At 60.1% G+C, this 15280-nt stretch overlaps 2 protein-coding genes and 1 long non-coding RNA gene across 5 annotated transcripts in view; 1 reads left to right on the top strand and 2 right to left on the bottom strand.

Moving 5' to 3' along the window:
• Positions 1-44: 44 nt before the first annotated feature.
• LOC134758744 (cytosolic phospholipase A2 beta-like) lies at positions 45-10454 on the top strand. 2 transcript variants are annotated; one of them, XM_063707690.1, is made up of 19 exons: positions 45-1231; positions 2467-2539; positions 2843-2979; positions 3093-3224; positions 3374-3414; positions 3550-3592; positions 3837-3891; positions 4139-4269; positions 4513-4596; positions 4874-4911; positions 6009-6144; positions 6804-6940; positions 7175-7397; positions 7530-7647; positions 7964-8101; positions 8269-8373; positions 8981-9147; positions 9648-9834; positions 9955-10454. In XM_063707690.1, the coding sequence occupies exons 1-19, from the start codon at positions 1223-1225 to the stop codon at positions 10164-10166; spliced, it is 2166 nt and encodes a 721-aa protein (XP_063563760.1). In that variant the 5' UTR covers positions 45-1222; the 3' UTR covers positions 10167-10454. The 2 variants fall into 2 exon arrangements, 1 of the variants encoding a protein (XP_063563760.1); XR_010134274.1 differs by lacking the exons at positions 9648-9834; positions 9955-10454 and adding an exon at positions 8515-8694 and having other exon boundaries at positions 8981-9123.
• On the bottom strand, positions 10452-13447 carry LOC134758747 (uncharacterized). Of its 2 annotated transcripts, XR_010134285.1 has the most exons (4): positions 13353-13447; positions 13146-13231; positions 12164-12252; positions 10452-10934 (listed from the first exon to the last, which is right to left on the bottom strand). It is a non-coding gene; the product is annotated as an uncharacterized lncRNA (long non-coding RNA). The 2 variants fall into 2 exon arrangements; XR_010134286.1 differs by lacking the exon at positions 13146-13231.
• Positions 13448-13468: 21 nt separating this feature from the next.
• The window catches only part of LOC134757776 (spectrin beta chain, non-erythrocytic 5-like), a 29762-nt gene continuing 27950 nt past the window's right edge, over positions 13469-15280 (bottom strand). The window contains 7 exon segments of the mRNA XM_063702227.1: positions 13469-13493; positions 13570-13600; positions 13603-13663; positions 14072-14143; positions 14481-14615; positions 14923-15024; positions 15110-15265. Coding sequence (XP_063558297.1) covers positions 13469-13493; positions 13570-13600; positions 13603-13663; positions 14072-14143; positions 14481-14615; positions 14923-15024; positions 15110-15265 — 582 coding nt within the window.

Here is a 15280-nt window from a genome sequence, read left to right as displayed (position 1 = left end):
CTATTCTGCCTCAGCCTCCCAAGTAGCTGGGACTACAGGTGTGTGCCACCATGCCCGGCTAATTTTTTTGTATTCTTAGTAGAGATGGGGTTTCACCGTGTTAGCCAGTATGGTCTTGATCTCCTGACCTCGTGATCCACCTGCCTCGGCCTCCCAAAAGTGCTGGGATTACAGGTGTGAGCCACTGCGCCTGGCTTATGAGTCGTATGTTCTGATCCTCCCTCTTGAAGTTGCCTTCTGTGGTCTAAGGAGGGCCTGAAGGTTCAGGTAAAAACTTCAGGGTGACCTTCACTGGGGGTGAGGGCTGGATCCCAGCCTGGGCCCAAAGAGCCGTCAGCTGCCCAAGTCCCACTGTCCATGAGAGCCACCGCAGCCCCTCCCTGGGACAAGCAAGCAGACCTGAGTCTTGTAGCTCTCTGGTCCGGACCACTTTGGCCCAGGACCTTGAGAGCTATTCCTAGCTCTCCTATGGTTACTGTCCTCCCCCAGTTCAGGGGCAGCAGGTGGGACCTGGTGCCCTGGGGATAACCCCTGTTTCTCCCATAACAGGCACAGGCAGGAAGGGACGGAAGCCCCCGCCTCTCGTGGGGCTGTCCCTCTGAGGAAAGAGTTGGTCTCCACACGCTGACCCCCCCACAAACCATGCCCTGGAGGCAGAAGAACCCCCTGCCCCTGAGTGCCAACCCACAGGCCTCATCCCCGGCGACTCAGCACCTAGCTTTGAAGGGCTGTTTTATGTGACAGCCACTCCCCTGCCTGTCGTGAGGGGGCCCGGGTGTTCATCTCAGATTGATGGAGCCCTGCCATCAAGACTGGGCATTCCTGTCCAACAGGTGCCAGAGTTGCGAAAGGCCTGTGACAGGGAACTCCACTCTTCTCTTGGCTGCTGTTCTGGGACTCACCCCTGCTTTCCTTCTGCTCAGCCCCTGGCAGCAAGCTCTCCAGGCTGGGATTGCAGGGCTGGGTGGGGCAGGCCCAGCTGGTAAAGGCTGGCGAATGCCACAGAGGTATCAGGAGCTCTAGTATAGGCTTAGGGTGCCTCATTTCCTGGATAGGTGGCTGGTTCAGGAGTGGGTGTGGAGCTTAGGTGGAGCAGAGGCGGCGGGTAGGAGGGACTTGGGACCAATTGGGACATCACATCCCTGGCTCTGGGTTAGAAAGCTGACAGTCCTTGATCCTGTGGCCACTGCCCCATCATTCCTGCTCCTGAGGACTCAGTCTCATGGCTGTGGTAAGGTCTGGCAGGGCCCTGGGTCCCTACTGGGACCCCTGGTCTCTACCTGGGGCCTAGTTAATATGTTTCTTATGGGAGCTGTGGTCTTCTCCAGGGGTAGGGAGGGGAGTTTATTGACCACAAGACCAGGGTAGTGGGCAGAAGCCAGGGGAGAAGGAGGCTTGGGGATGAGGGATCCGTCCTGAGTGTTTTCTGTCCTGGGAACGGGCTCCTGGCAGAGCTCCCGGGCAACATAGATTTGGGCCCTGGAGACTCAGAGGCTCCCAGCTGCCGCCCTGAGGCCCTGGAAGCAAGTGGCTCCTCCATGCTCCTCTGACTCAGTTGCCTGGAGTGTGAGGGCCCTGGGCTGACCCTGGTGGATGAGGCCCTCCAGCACTGCCCTGGACCTGGTTGCTCCCTGGACTTGACCTGTTAGGGTCCTTGCAGAGGCAGGTGGAAGGCCGAAAGGAAGCAGTTGGCACAGGCTTCCCTGGTCCCGGTGTGCCTGTCAGGCTGCATTCCCAGAACCAGGGGCATGGGTTTGGAGGGAGCTACCGGGGGACCATCTTCAGCCTGACCTGGCAGGACCTGGAGGACATGACAGCCTGTGAGGGGTCTGAGCTAGGAGCCGCCTCCCCTGCCCAGGAGAGAACCCATTTCCAGGATGTTCTTCTGACCAGGGTGGAGGGAGGGTGCGAGAGCAGCGCAGCCTGGGGCCCAAGGCCCTGATGTGCTACTTCCCCTCCCTCGATAGCTTATGTCTCCTGCCACCCAAGACCAGCCGGAAAGCTGCTTAGCTGGGGTGTGGGCTGGGGATGTGGGGTGGAGAGCCTAAAGGATACTAGCCCAAGAAGGTGGAAGCAGGTCTGTGTGAGGCATAAATCTAGAGCCAGCCTGCCCGGGCTCCAACCCCAATTGTGGACCTCAGGCAAGTGACTGCTTCTCTGTGCCTCAGTTTCCTTGTGGAGTGGGCCATCGTAAATAGTATCTGTGCATAAGGTGGTTGTGCGATAAATGAGTTAATGTATGCAAAGCCCTTGGCCCAGAGCCGGCGCAGAGCATTGTGTAAGTGCTGGCAGGCGTCATGATGGAGATACCATGTCTCCTCTTGTTGATTCAGGATTCTGATGAGATGGAGGATGGGCCTGGGGTTCAGGATTAGGCCTTGAGGCACTGCTCCAGCCTCCTTTGTGGCCCCTGTCACCCTTGGCTTCATCAGCCCGTAGCAGGTCTCCCCTCTCCCACCTCTGCAGGCAGAGGTGTCCAGGACCTGCCTGCTCACGGTTCGTGTCCTGCAGGCCCATCGCCTACCCTCTAAGGACCTAGGTGAGTGCGCACCGCCCTGGCCCCTGTGCTGGGCTGAGGGAGGAGGAGGGTGCTGAGGAGGAGGGTGCTGTGGCTGGATTTGGTGGAGGCGGGTGGGCCGGTGGGCAGGGCCTAGAGGAGGGAGCTGAGAGGAGCTTCTGGGTGGAAGGTGGCAGCTGGGGCTCTGCCTCTGGCCCCCACTTCCCCCCACTTCCCCTCCCCCTCAGTCTTAACCCACCTGGGGCTCTAGGTGATGGAAGGAAGTGGGTCTGGGCGGCTGGGAAGGGCTCTTGTCCACCGCTGGGCACTTGTTCCTTCCCGCAGTGACCCCCTCTGACTGCTACGTGACTCTCTGGCTGCCCACGGCCTGCAGCCACAGGCTCCAGACACGCACGGTCAAGAACAGCAGTAGCCCTGTCTGGAACCAGAGCTTTCACTTCAGGATCCACAGGCAGCTCAAGGTGGGCCAGGCATCAGCGCTGACTCTACCCACATCCTCGCCAGCCGCTGCCGCTGCCCTGCTCACCTTCCTGTCCCCTCCCTCCTGCAGCCCTGTCACTCTTTTCCCCTCCAGAATGTCGTGGAACTGAAAGTCTTTGACCAGGACCTGGTGACCGGAGATGACCCTGTGTTGTCAGTACTGTTTGATGCGGGGACTCTGCGGGCTGGGGAGTTCCGGCGCGAGAGCTTCTCGCTGAGCCCTCAGGCAAGGCGGTGTTTCCACGGCAGCCCTAGCTGGTGTCTGGGCTGAAATCTCCACGCGCACACATGCACACACACGCATGTCTCTCATACTCACTGACATATGTGCACTCCTTCTGACCCTTTCTAACTTACTTCTGGCTCTCTTCCCAGGGTGAGGGGCGCCTGGAAGTTGAATTTCGCCTGCAGAGTCTGTGAGTCAGGGGCCTGGGGCAGTTTGGGTGGGAGTGCCTTGTGGGAAGGACAGCACTAGTGCCTGGGGGATGCCCAGGTCTCTGTGGGGTGGGAACCTGGACTCCTGCTAAGGGGGCTCTGGGGGCTCTTTCCAGGGCTGACCGTGGTGAGTGGCTCGTCAGCAATGGCGTTCTGGTGGTGAGTGTGCCAGTGCTCTGGGAGGCGGTCTGGGGTCCCCGGGACTCCCTCATGCCAGCGACTTGAGGTACAGGCCCACCGCTGCCTCAGCCTGGGGACCCTGGGATTTCAGTTTGTTAAGGGAATACAATCTGAAGGGCCCAGGTAATGAAGTGCAGACCAGCAGCAGCCAGGGTGCTGCGAGGGTGGGGTCCCTGAATCGGGGGGTGGGGTTAGTGTCTGAGGGGCTGTCTTCATGACTCAGGCCCGGGAGCTCTCCTGCTTGCACGTTCAACTGGAGGAGACAGGAGACCAGAAGTGTGAGTCCCCAACCCACTGGGACAGCCCCTGGCTCTCAGCTCTTGTCTTCCCCCTTTAAGCATTGGACAATTCTCCCTGGGGCCTGAGCTTTCCCCTTAGGCCTTCTCGGGGGACCGTGGTGGGGGATCCATCTCCACCAGACTATTTCAGCGGGGAGAGGGAGGTGCCCTCCAGGCCACGCAGCAAGATGGGTTCTGTGGGCAGAGATACCGTCCCCAGCCTCTCTGCTCTGGTTCCTGTTTCCAGCCTCAGAGCGCAGAGTTCAGCTTGTGGTTCCTGGGTCCTGTGAGGGTCCACAGGAGGCCTCTGTGGGCACTGGCACCTTCCGCTTCCACTGCCCAGCCTGCTGGGAGCAGGAGCTGAGTATTCACCTGCAGGTAGTGTGCCTCGCTCCCTCGAGGTGGGGCCCCCAGAACTTCCTCCCTCCCTCTGCACCTCCTCCCAGTCTGACCTCTGCTCCACCTGGCAGAGTGGGCACCCTGGCAGCATGTGTGGGCCCATGCTGGCCTCCCCTTCCCGTCCCTCCCATACCTCTATGGCTGCTGGCGGGAGTTTGGTGAGGTCTTTGCTAGGAGTGGAAGCGTAAAGATTCTTAGGTCTCCATTCTTTGTCCCCTGCAGGATGCCCCCGAGGAGCAACTAAAGGTGCCACTGAGTACCCTGCCCTCTGGTCAAGTGGTGAGGCTTGTCTTCCCCACGTCCCAGGTACTGGCCTCCCAGGGAAGGAAGCAAGGCGCCTGGATGGGGCTGGGACCCAGGCCACAAAGGGAGGGGCCTGCTTCCCGCTTCTCCGTGGGTCACACCTTGAGCAGGTGCTGGGGCCAGGCTCTTTGGGGAGTGTCCTCTGAGCATCCCTGCTTCAGGCCTGGTGCCTGTGGAGACAGTGGCGGGGCGGGGGTGATGCGCCGGGGATCAGGGTAAGAGGACCAGAGCTGGGTGGAGGTGGCCGACCTTTTGTGACTGGGGCCTTCACGGTTTTCAGGAGCCCCTGATGAGAGTGGAGCTGAATAAAGAAGCAGGGTGAGAGGCCTGGCTGGGGACTGGGCAAGGCCCTGGAAAACAACCAGGGCGTGGGGCTGGAGGAGGCCTGGAGGAGTGAGTGGAAGAAACAGCCGCCCCTTATCCTCATGCTCTCTGAAGGGACTCAGGCTTGCGCTCGGGGGGGCACGAAGTACTGGGAGGAGTACTGGGAGGAGTCTTAGCACCTATGGTCAGAGGGGCGAGTGACTGGCCCAGTGCCAGGCACCCGGGGAGCACTTGATAAATGTTTGGCTGGAAAACGCAGGGAGGCGAGGATGGAAAATGGTAACATGGTTTGGGGCGCAGAGAGGGCAGGAAAACCAAGGGAGAGAAGAGGGGAAATTGCGCCCTTTTGGGTGGAAGCTGTTATGGCTGGACCTTAAATGATCTTCGTAGAGTTGTCGCCCACCCTGGCCCTCTGTCGTCTTGAGAGAGTGGCTTCTCACCTCACAGACACAGGATTATTGGTCCTTTTCTGCCCTGCCCCCTGCCCTTTTTTTTTTTTTTTTTTTTTTTTTTTTTGAGATGGAGTCTCTCTCTGTCGCCCAGGCTGGAGTGCAATGGCGCGATCTTGGCTCACTGCAACCTCCGCCTCTGGGGTTCAAGCGATTCTCCTGCCTCAGCCTCCCGAGTAGCTGGGATTACAGGTGCCCACCACCACACCCAGCTAATTTTTGTATTTTTAGTGGAGATGGGGTTTCCCCACATTGGCCAGGCTGGTCCTGGCCTCAAGTTATATGCCTGCCTCAGCCTCCCAAAGTGCTTTGAACTCCGTGGGTAAGGGACAGAGCACGAGACTTGGAGGGGGGATCTATGGTATGGGGCCTGCCTGGGGGCCTGTCTGCACCTGGGACCCCAAGCAGCCTCTTTCGGCCACGGCATTCTGGGTCCTGCCAGTCTGCTTTGCTGCATTCCCAAGCATGTCCACATGGACACACTCTCCCCAGGTGTCAAACTTCAGTCTTGTGACACGGGAGTGGCATTGAGGGTTGGGGAGAAGAGGGAGGGCAGTAGGTATTACAGGTGAGGCAGACCCAGCTTTCCATTCTCTGGGGAGGGTTGAGAGCTGTCTCACAGTCTCTTCCTTCCCCGGCCAGACTGAGGGAGCTGGCGGTGCGACTGGGCTTCGGGCCCTGTGCAGAGGAGCAGGCCTTCCTGAGCAGGAGGAAGCAGGTGGTGGCCGCGGCCTTGAGGCAGGCCCTGCAGCTGGACGGAGACCTGCAGGAGGATGAGGTTTGGGGGCTGGGCTGGATGGGGTGTCCCCGGGCTTGCTTGGGCCTAGCTCCTGGTGCTGAACACTGGAGCTGCTTGTCCCCGATCTAGACCAGAGCTCGTAGCTGCCTGTCCCCACCCTGCTTCCTCTCATCTGGTGTTAGAAGGGACTTGGTACAGGCAGAGTGTTGCTTGAGGCACCTGGAGCCCGCATGGGAGCTACCTCATAGGGCTGGCTTTCCTACTCTGTTTCTTGGTTCTCAGCCTAGCCTGTCTGAGGAGGGAGACAGATATCTGGTATGAGGCCTGTTGGCCCAGGGTGCTTCGGGAGGTTCATATTAGCCTGGACCATCTCCTGGGGGAGTGATGGCAATTTGGGAAAATTTTGAGGCGGGCCCTGGGGCTTCCAGAAAGTGAGCATCAGGCTCGGGGGCTGAGGGCAAGGAGATGAGGCTCAGAACTTGCCTGGGCCATTTTTTCCTGGAGCCCTTAGGACTGGAGGAGCTGGGCACTCAAAAGGCTGTTTCTGGCCCCCAGGGCTGACTCAGAACTGGTCCCAAGACCTGTGATCAGGCCTTAGCTGTGGGCTGGGTGGCCACTTGACCTGCTACCTCTTCTTCCTGTGACTTGGCCTTCCCTATCCCTAGGGCCTCTACAGGCCTGGCTCTCTTCTTTTCCAGATCCCAGTGGTAGCTATTATGGCCACTGGTGGTGGGATCCGGGCAATGACTTCCCTGTATGGGCAGCTGGCTGGCCTGAAGGAGCTGGGCCTCTTGGATTGCGTCTCCTACATCACCGGGGCCTCGGGCTCCACCTGGTGAGCTGGGGGCAGGCGGATGCTGGCCCCTGTGTGGCAGGGGGTGCTGGTGCCAGGGTTCTCCTAGGCCTCTGAGAAAACTAGAAGGGCTGGGAGAATGAACGTGCCAGGGAGAAACGTGCTCAAGGGGACCCTGGGAAGGTCCCTGCCAGGCCATTGTCCTAGAAAGCCCGGGGCACGTGGGGTCTAGATGGGGTCCTTCAGTGACAGCCCTCTGGCTCTGGCTTTTCCCAGGGCCTTGGCCAACCTTTATGAGGACCCAGAGTGGTCTCAGAAGGACCTGGCGGGGCCCACTGAGTTGCTGAAGACGCAGGTGACCAAGAACAAGCTGGGTGTGCTGGCCCCCAGCCAGCTGCAGCGGTACCGGCAGGAGCTGGCCGAGCGTGCCCGCTTGGGCTACCCAAGCTGCTTCACCAACCTGTGGGCCCTCATCAGCGAGGCGCTGCTGCATGATGAGGTGCGGGGGCTGCGGCCTGGGGGCAGAGCCAGGGCAAGGGCTGGAGCTGGGGCTCGGTGCTGGACAGCAGGGTGGGAAAGTCCCTGGGCACCCAGGCAACTGTGGGTTTAGGTTCTACGCATCTTTCCCCAGCCCCATGATCACAAGCTCTCAGATCAACGGGAGGCCCTGAGTCATGGCCAGAACCCTCTGCCCATCTACTGTGCCCTCAACACCAAGGGGCAGAGCCTGACCACTTTTGAATTTGGGGGTGAGTGGCCCAAGAGCTGACACCTGTGCCCTTGCAGCTGGTGGAATAAGGGGAGACGGGGCCTGTGTGCAGATTGCAGATGTCACACCCACCTCTCCTGAGCCAGGTCCCGTGCTTTCTGGAGACCGGCACCCTACCAGGGTCCCTCAGCCCTTTGGGAAGGAGGCAGGGGCCTTAGGTCCCATGCACAAAGCCCAGGCCACAAGGCCTGGGCCTCCTGGTCCTCAGCTGCCCTAAAGCAAAAGCCTGGGTCGGGGTGGGGGTGGGGGTGCCTAAGGGCTCTGCACCATGAGGCTGAGGGGTGGCCTCCTCACAGAGTGGTGCGAGTTCTCTCCCTACGAGGTCGGCTTCCCCAAGTACGGGGCCTTCATCCCCTCTGAGCTCTTTGGCTCCGAGTTCTTTATGGGGCAGCTGATGAAGAGGCTTCCTGAGTCCCGCATCTGCTTCTTAGAAGGTGAGGGGCACTGGCAGGCTGGGGAAGCTGGGCCGAGCAGGGAAAATGGGTCCTGGGTGAGAGGGCAGCCTCGGTCAGAAGAGTTTCCTGGGCCAGGACTGGCCATGGGGAAGGGTAGGGTTGGGATAAGAGTCGGGGGTCCTCTTCCCTCACGGCCGCTCTTTCAGGTATCTGGAGTAACCTGTATGCAGCCAACCTCCAGGACAGCTTATACTGGGCCTCAGAGCCCAGCCAGTTCTGGGACCGCTGGGTCAGGAACCAGGCCAACCTGGGTAAGTGCTCCGGCCCCTTCATAAGGGTGCCAAGGGGCAGCACCAGGGGGCGGGGGGTTCTCACCTCTTCCCCCTCCAGGGTCACCACCAAGGTGGGGCTAAAGGTGCAGGAGTCCCCATTTCCCCACCTTGCCTATGTAGACAAGGAGCAGGTCCCCCTTCTGAAGATAGAAGAACCACCCTGAACAGCCGGCAGGATAGCTGAGTTTTTCACCGATCTTCTGACGTGGCGTCCACTGGCCCAGGCCGCACATAATTTCCTGCGTGGCCTCCATTTCCACAAAGACTACTTTCAGCATCCTCACTTCTCCACATGGAAAGGTACCTGCTTCTCTCCAAAGTCCTCCTGTGGCCACCTGAGCCTTGAGTCCCCAGTCCAGATACCCCTCACGGTCCACTCCCATTCTCCTGCTTTGAGCTTGATTCCCTGGACTACTTGGAACAGGGGTCTTTTTCTCCTTGTCTTGGGGACCCAGGGCCCACCTGCCGGGCTGTGGAGGTGTTGGTTCAGCAGGAGAGCAGGGACCAGAGGCCAGAGTCTCTCCTTCCAGCAGGAATCTGGTACCCTTGGTATCTGTGACAATTGCTGCTCTCCCCAACCTTCTAGCTACCACTCTGGATGGGCTCCCCAACCAGCTGACACCCTCGGAGCCCCACCTGTGCCTGCTGGATGTTGGCTACCTCATCAATACCAGCTGCCTGCCCCTCCTGCAGCCCACTCGGGACGTGGACCTCATCCTGTCATTGGACTACAACCTCCACGGAGCCTTCCAGGTTGGGAAGGGTGGGCAGCCCACCAGGGAGGCGGTGGGTGGCCCCTGCCCCCTGAAGAGAGGGGCTTTGGAGTCCAGTGTCTGGTTCAGCTTCCTTTAGGAGCTGTGACTGGGACACTGGAATCTTAATTTGCCACCAGAGGAGCTCATTCTTTTCCGGAAGTTGGGAAGCTGGCGAGGTTCTCCTGGTATCTTGTAGCTGGGTCCCCTTTACTGACCTGCGAGGTGTGGTCCTGGGCCTCTGGGCCCACCTGCTGAGTCTGCTTTGGCTCCCAGTGTCAGAACTGGAATGCTGGGAGTAACCTGGCTCCGTCTAGCCCCAGAGGAGCTGCCACCGAGGCCTGTCAGGTGTGGAGAGTTTTTTCCAACGACTGGCTTCGTAGGCCCCACTGGAGACCGTTTTGGCATTGGAGCCCCAGGTCCTGTGCATCTTACGTCAGCCCCAGTGTTGAGGATGCCAGGGGCCCTGTCCCTCTGAAGCCCCTTCTGCCTGCCCTGCAGCAGTTGCAGCTCCTGGGCCGGTTCTGCCAGGAGCAGGGGATCCCGTTCCCACCCATCTCGCCCAGCCCCGAAGAGCAGCTCCAGCCTCGGGAGTGCCACACCTTCTCCGACCCCACCTGCCCCGGAGCCCCTGCAGTGCTACACTTTCCTCTGGTCAGCGACTCCTTCCGGGAGTACTCGGCCCCTGGTGAGCTGCTGTTCACCTCCCCATCCTGCTGCCCCAGTCCCCCACACCTCCTCCGTCCCCTGTGCCTCTCCAAACCCGTCTTCCCCACAACGTGTTCCCCATGCTGCACTCTCTCCACAGGGGTCCGGCGGACACCCGAGGAGGCAGCGGCTGGGGAGGTGAACCTGTCTTCATCGGACTCTCCCTACCACTACACGAAGGTGACCTACAGCCAGGAGGACGTGGACAAGCTGCTGCACCTGACACATTACAATGTCTGCAACAACCAGGAGCAGCTGCTGGAGGCGCTGCGCCAGGTAGTGCAGCGGAGGCGGCAGCGCAGGCCCCACTGATGGCCGGGGCCCCTGCCACCCCTGACTCTCATTCATTCCCTGGCTGCTGAGTTGCAGGTGGGAACTGTCATCACGCAGTGCTTCAGAGCCTCGGGCTCAGGTGGCACTGTCCCAGGGTCCAGGCTGAGGGCTGGGAGCTCCCTTGCACCTCAGCAGTTTGCAGTGGGGTAAGGAGGCCAAGCCCATTTGTGTAATCACCCAAAACCCCCCGGCCTGTGCCTGTTTTCCCTTCTGCGCTACCTTGAGTAGTTGGAGCACTTGATACATTACAGACTCATACAAATGTGAGGCGCTGAGACCATCTGTTATTACTGCTGAGAAGGGCCATGTCATTCTAGGCTCTTGGCTGTACATGGCAAGGGCTGGTACAGAGCTCGCTCATCAGTGTTCTTCCTCCGAAGAGCACATTCTCTGCACACATCTGCGTCTACCTGTGCTCAGAGTCACCCCTTCCAAGCAAGGAGGCGGCCACATGGGCCTGGGGTAGCTCTGGCCTTGCCCACCTGCTCTGCCGTAACACGTCTCCTCTTCACCCAGACAGGAATGCAGGGGGAGGCCAGGCAATGGCTGTTTCCTGCCACATGGTAGGACCCATCTAACCAGAAGGAACTGTCTATTCCAGAAGCTGGGCCTGGGGAACTGGGTTGAAGCAGCCACGGGAAGGAGCCCTTTTGCCTGTAGCCGAGTCTCATTCTGGTCCCTTAGATGTGTCCTCGCTTGTGCCCCTGAAGTTTGGTGTTGCATTGGGGTTCACCTCAGGGATCAGACCTGTTGGGAAAACGGAATGAATTTAGTAGGGTATGGCCACCCCAGAATCTTCTCCAAACAAACACTGGTGCCCCTGCCCTCCCCTGGACCAGCCAGCCTCCTAGAATAAGCGTGGGAGTGGATTCCAGAGCTGACAGGCGCTGCAGCCGCGACCACAGTGACGGGTGAGTGGGTGGGAATTGCCTTGACTCTCATAACCCAACTCTACGTCTGTCAGCTGGCCTAGCGACCCCAGCCCTGGGTTAGAGACAGCAGAAAAAATGGCTGTCCTGGTAGCCTCAGGAGCCACTGTGTCCAGGACAAGGCCTGTCCCGTCAGCAACACATCATCTAAATCATATGTTGGGCTCTGCAGGACTGGGAGCAGATGGTTACACTGGAGACCACAGCCGTGGCTGCCACCCCTCATGGTATGAGCCCTCCAGGCACACGGCTGTATATGCGTGTGCACATCTAGGCACATCCTGGCATGGGGCCCATGCACGGAGGATTTGCCTGTCTCCGGTCCCTCCTCCACTTTCACCTAACCCCAGGTGTCCCCTCCCCCTGGAGAGCCTGAAGCCCTCTGGTTTGGAAGGGAAGGAGATGTGGGTGAGGGGGGTTGAGCATTGAAATGATGCTGGGATCTACAAGGAGGGACTGAGGAGCCAGGTAAGAGCCACCTGCCCCTGCACATCCACCTTCACATCTCCCTGGCCTGCAGGCCAGGACATGCTGGCCCTCTCCATTGCCATGGAGTGGGGATTGGGGAAAGCAGGGGAGGACCAGGTAGAGAACGGGTTAGAACAAGGGTGGGGCAGGGTCTGGCGGTCCTGCCAATGTGCTGTGCCTTGGAGAGGGGAGAGGAGGGAGGAAAGTGGAGTGCATGGGAAACAAACCCAGGCAGGCTCTCAGCACTGGGCAGAGGGAAACCTGGCTGTCCCTCCCACAAGCAGCCGAGCAGGAAGGGCACAGGGAGCCTGGGCAGCTTCGTCTACAGGGTCCCCACACCGGAGCATGGAGTGAGCCCTGGGAGGGGACCACTGTCGAGTCTGTGGAAATCTGGGCTTTGTGGCCTGGATTCCTCTCTCAGCTGAGAGTGGGCAGGGGCAGCTGAGGGTTCCAATAGCATTTCCCTACAGCCCAAGAGAGTAAGTCTGAGGCCCAGAACCTCAGGCTTCAGAGGACAGTGCCTGCCAGCCACTGAAGCCCAGGGCTCCCCGCCCTGCTTCCCCCACCCAGGTGTCCCACCTGAGTAGACATCCAGGCCGGGCATCCTTGGTCGTGCACCCATTCGGAGAGCTGACAGGTTTGGCTTTGAGTTCTGGGCTCAGACTCGGCTGCAGAGCAAGGGAATGACCACTGTTAGCCCGGCCCAGACCATCTGCAGGCGCCAGGTCTGGCTGCTCCTTCCTCCAGCTTCTGGAGGCTCAGCACAGCCTTAGGCGGCCTGGCCATGCCAGGCCCTTCCCACGTGGGGGTGCGGGGCGGGCTGAGCACTTGTGGGCAGGTTTTGCCCCCATGCGTCCTGCCTCTTAGGAAACTCCTCACAGGCGAGTTAAGAAAGGCTGAGCTTTCTTAGGAGGTGGGGGATTCTGGAATGTCGAACAACTCAAGATCCCTTTGGGCTTCTGGGAAGACAGACTCTTGGGAGGAGAGTCCAGGGGAACCAGCGACAGAGCTAGGATCCCAGACACATTCCCTGAACACACTGTCCACACGGAGCCTCAGCAGAGCACGCTGACCACGGAAGAAAGTCCAAAGGGTTGTCTCTATATATTCCTCCAAGTAGAACCTGGCTTGCTTACTGTCTGCAAAACAACTCAAGGGTGGTGACATTCAGAGTTGTCTGAGGACTAGAAGGTTAGAAAAGCACCCAGATCAGACAGAACAGAGCCTGGAAAGCCCTTGGAGGAACACAGTCCATGAGGATTCTGGCAGGAAGGGCTTGGGGCAGTCTGAGTGGCAGACTCCAAAAGGGGCAGAACAGGACCAGGACACAGCTGGGGGTTCAAAACTGGCCCCGTCTCTGCTAATTAGCTGTGTGATCTTGGGCAAGTTGCGTAACCTCTCTAGGACCTAAATTCTTTGAGAAAAAACAGTAAGTCCCACTTCTTGGAGGTGAGAGATGCTAACTGTGAAACCTCCCTAGGATGCATAAAACACTAGGGGCCCAGGAGCTTGGGGCCCAGGGAGTCGGCCGCCCTCCCCACATCCTTCCCCTGAAGCCCACCTGCAGTGCTGCCCAGGGCTCGCCACCAGCTCTCAGCCTGCTCTTCGGACGGTGCCGCAAACAGGATCTCTGCCCCACTGGTCAGCCTGGCACCCACACAGTCGCAGGTCAAACTCCACTGTCCCTTTGGGGACCCCCATGCCTCCAGCCCCCGCTGAGCCAGGTGGCTGCTGGGAGCGATGCCACAGTCCATGTCTCTCCGCTCACCTTAAGGAGAATGTGTGTTTCCTGCCATGGCGGCCCCGCAGCCTCTCACACCGGGCTCCCGTGAGGTCAAGGAGGGCTGTGGAAGCTACTTTCTGAGGAGAGATGAGAGGCAGGGGTCACTGCGGCCATCTCAGCTTTTCCCTGTGGGGTCCCTCTGTCCTGGGGCCCCTCTGCCTTGTTTCCCAGCACCCTGATGTCTGCATCTCCCCTACCCCACCCTGGTACCTCCGCTGCCATCCTCTGATCCAGAACAGGCTCAGAGAGCTGCCCTGCAAGGTCCCGCAGCAGCTGTCCCAGGAGCTCGAGCTAGGCTGTGGAGAGGAGGTGGGAAGGTCGCATGAGCCACACACAGGAAGCCAGAGCTAGGGCCTGTCCACGCCTCACCGTGTGTGTGGAGCTTCCCAGGAAAAGCAGTGGATTAGACCAAAGTCCCCATGGGGAAAGGGAAGCCACAGAGGGGCTCTGACGGGAAACCAAGCGGAAGGGGAAGAGCAGATGGGGAGGAGGAATCCCAGCACCTCCTGGGGGGGTGGGTAGGTGGGGGCGGTGGCAGAAGCTGGGAAGGGTCCCAAGGAGCCAAACTGCCTGGACAGCATGGTGGGGGGTGGCATCTGCCCAAGTTCACAGTGCAAGGGTGCCAGGCCCAGATGGCTCTTCGAGCCACTCAAGTGCTGCTGCAAGTGGGGAGCTGCCTGGAGAAGGAATCTCCAGGCACTTACCTGCCTCCCGCCAGGCAGCAGGTGCTGCTTGAACTCCAAAGACCCCTCCATGGTGGGGGTACCCTTTGCATCCTGAAAATGCAAGATGGGGCCCAGAAATGTCAGGACCAGCACCCTCAGGAAGGTGGGCAAGGCACCCACTGCCCCCTGCTCTCTTTATTCCTCCCATCCAAGTACTAACCAGGCCTGACCCTGCTTAGCTTCTAAGATCAGATGAGATCGGGCATGTTCAGGGTGGTATGGCTGTAGACAGCCATCTTTATTCCTAATGACCTTCAGCTCCTGTGCCCGGGCTCCCAGCACTGGCTCCAGGATGTGGGCCCTCACCCCCACAGCCCCAGCCCCAGCCCCACTGCATGCTCCAGGGAGACCACGGCGGGGGTGCCTGCAGCCCCATGGGGACACCTGCCTGGGGGTCCCTCGTCTCAGCCAGCTGTGCTCCTAGCCCCTGGTGTCCAGAGGGCCTCCACTGACAGGATGTCAGCGAGCTGCCAGCTCTCCCGGGCTTCAGCTCCTGTGGCTGCAGCAGGAGCTCCTGTTCCATCTTGGGGAGTGGGCAAGGTGAGCCAGGTCAGGGAGACCAGCCACACCTCAGGTTCCCGTCTACCTCCCCTCCCCCAGCCCTCCCGGTCAGAGGGGCCTGCCTCCCCATCACTAGCTCTTTCAGCTTTGGCTCTGGAGGCTCACACCCAGTCCACAACGGTGCCTCTCCCACCACTGCAGCTGGCCAGGGAAAGGAGCAGGTAAGGCAGGGCCGGGTGAGGACTCAGTGCCCTGGGAGACACTGACTTGCAGGCTGAGAGGGACTGTTCCCCCACCAGCCCTCAGCCCCTAGCCGAGGCAGTCGGCACCTCTGTCTTCTGCATTTGGGCAAACTTCTCTTCCTGGGCTGCCAGCAGCTTTTCTAAGTCCTGGTGTCTCTGCAGCAGCAACTCCACATCTGAGGCTGAGTGCTGGGGATAAGCATGTTCAGGTGAGGCCCAGCTTGGGGGGTGCCCAGAGCCTGGTAGCCAGCTAAGGGGCAGGACCCCCACTCACCCCATAGTCGGGCTTCAGCAGGAGGCCCTCCCGGCAGGCCAGCCAGGCCTCAGCCTGCTCCAGCCTCTGCCGAAACTTGTGCAGGCCCCAGCTCTCGGCACAGCGTTGCCAGCGCAGGGCCCAAGCCTCCTCCAGCTCCTGCAGGCACTCTGTCACCTGGTGGGGAGGGGC

Source organism: Gorilla gorilla, chromosome 1 (assembly GCF_029281585.2).
Source record: "Gorilla gorilla gorilla isolate KB3781 chromosome 1, NHGRI_mGorGor1-v2.1_pri, whole genome shotgun sequence".
NCBI classification, from domain to species: Eukaryota; Metazoa; Chordata; class Mammalia; order Primates; family Hominidae; genus Gorilla; species Gorilla gorilla.
This window is presented reverse-complemented; position numbering and strand designations above follow the sequence as displayed.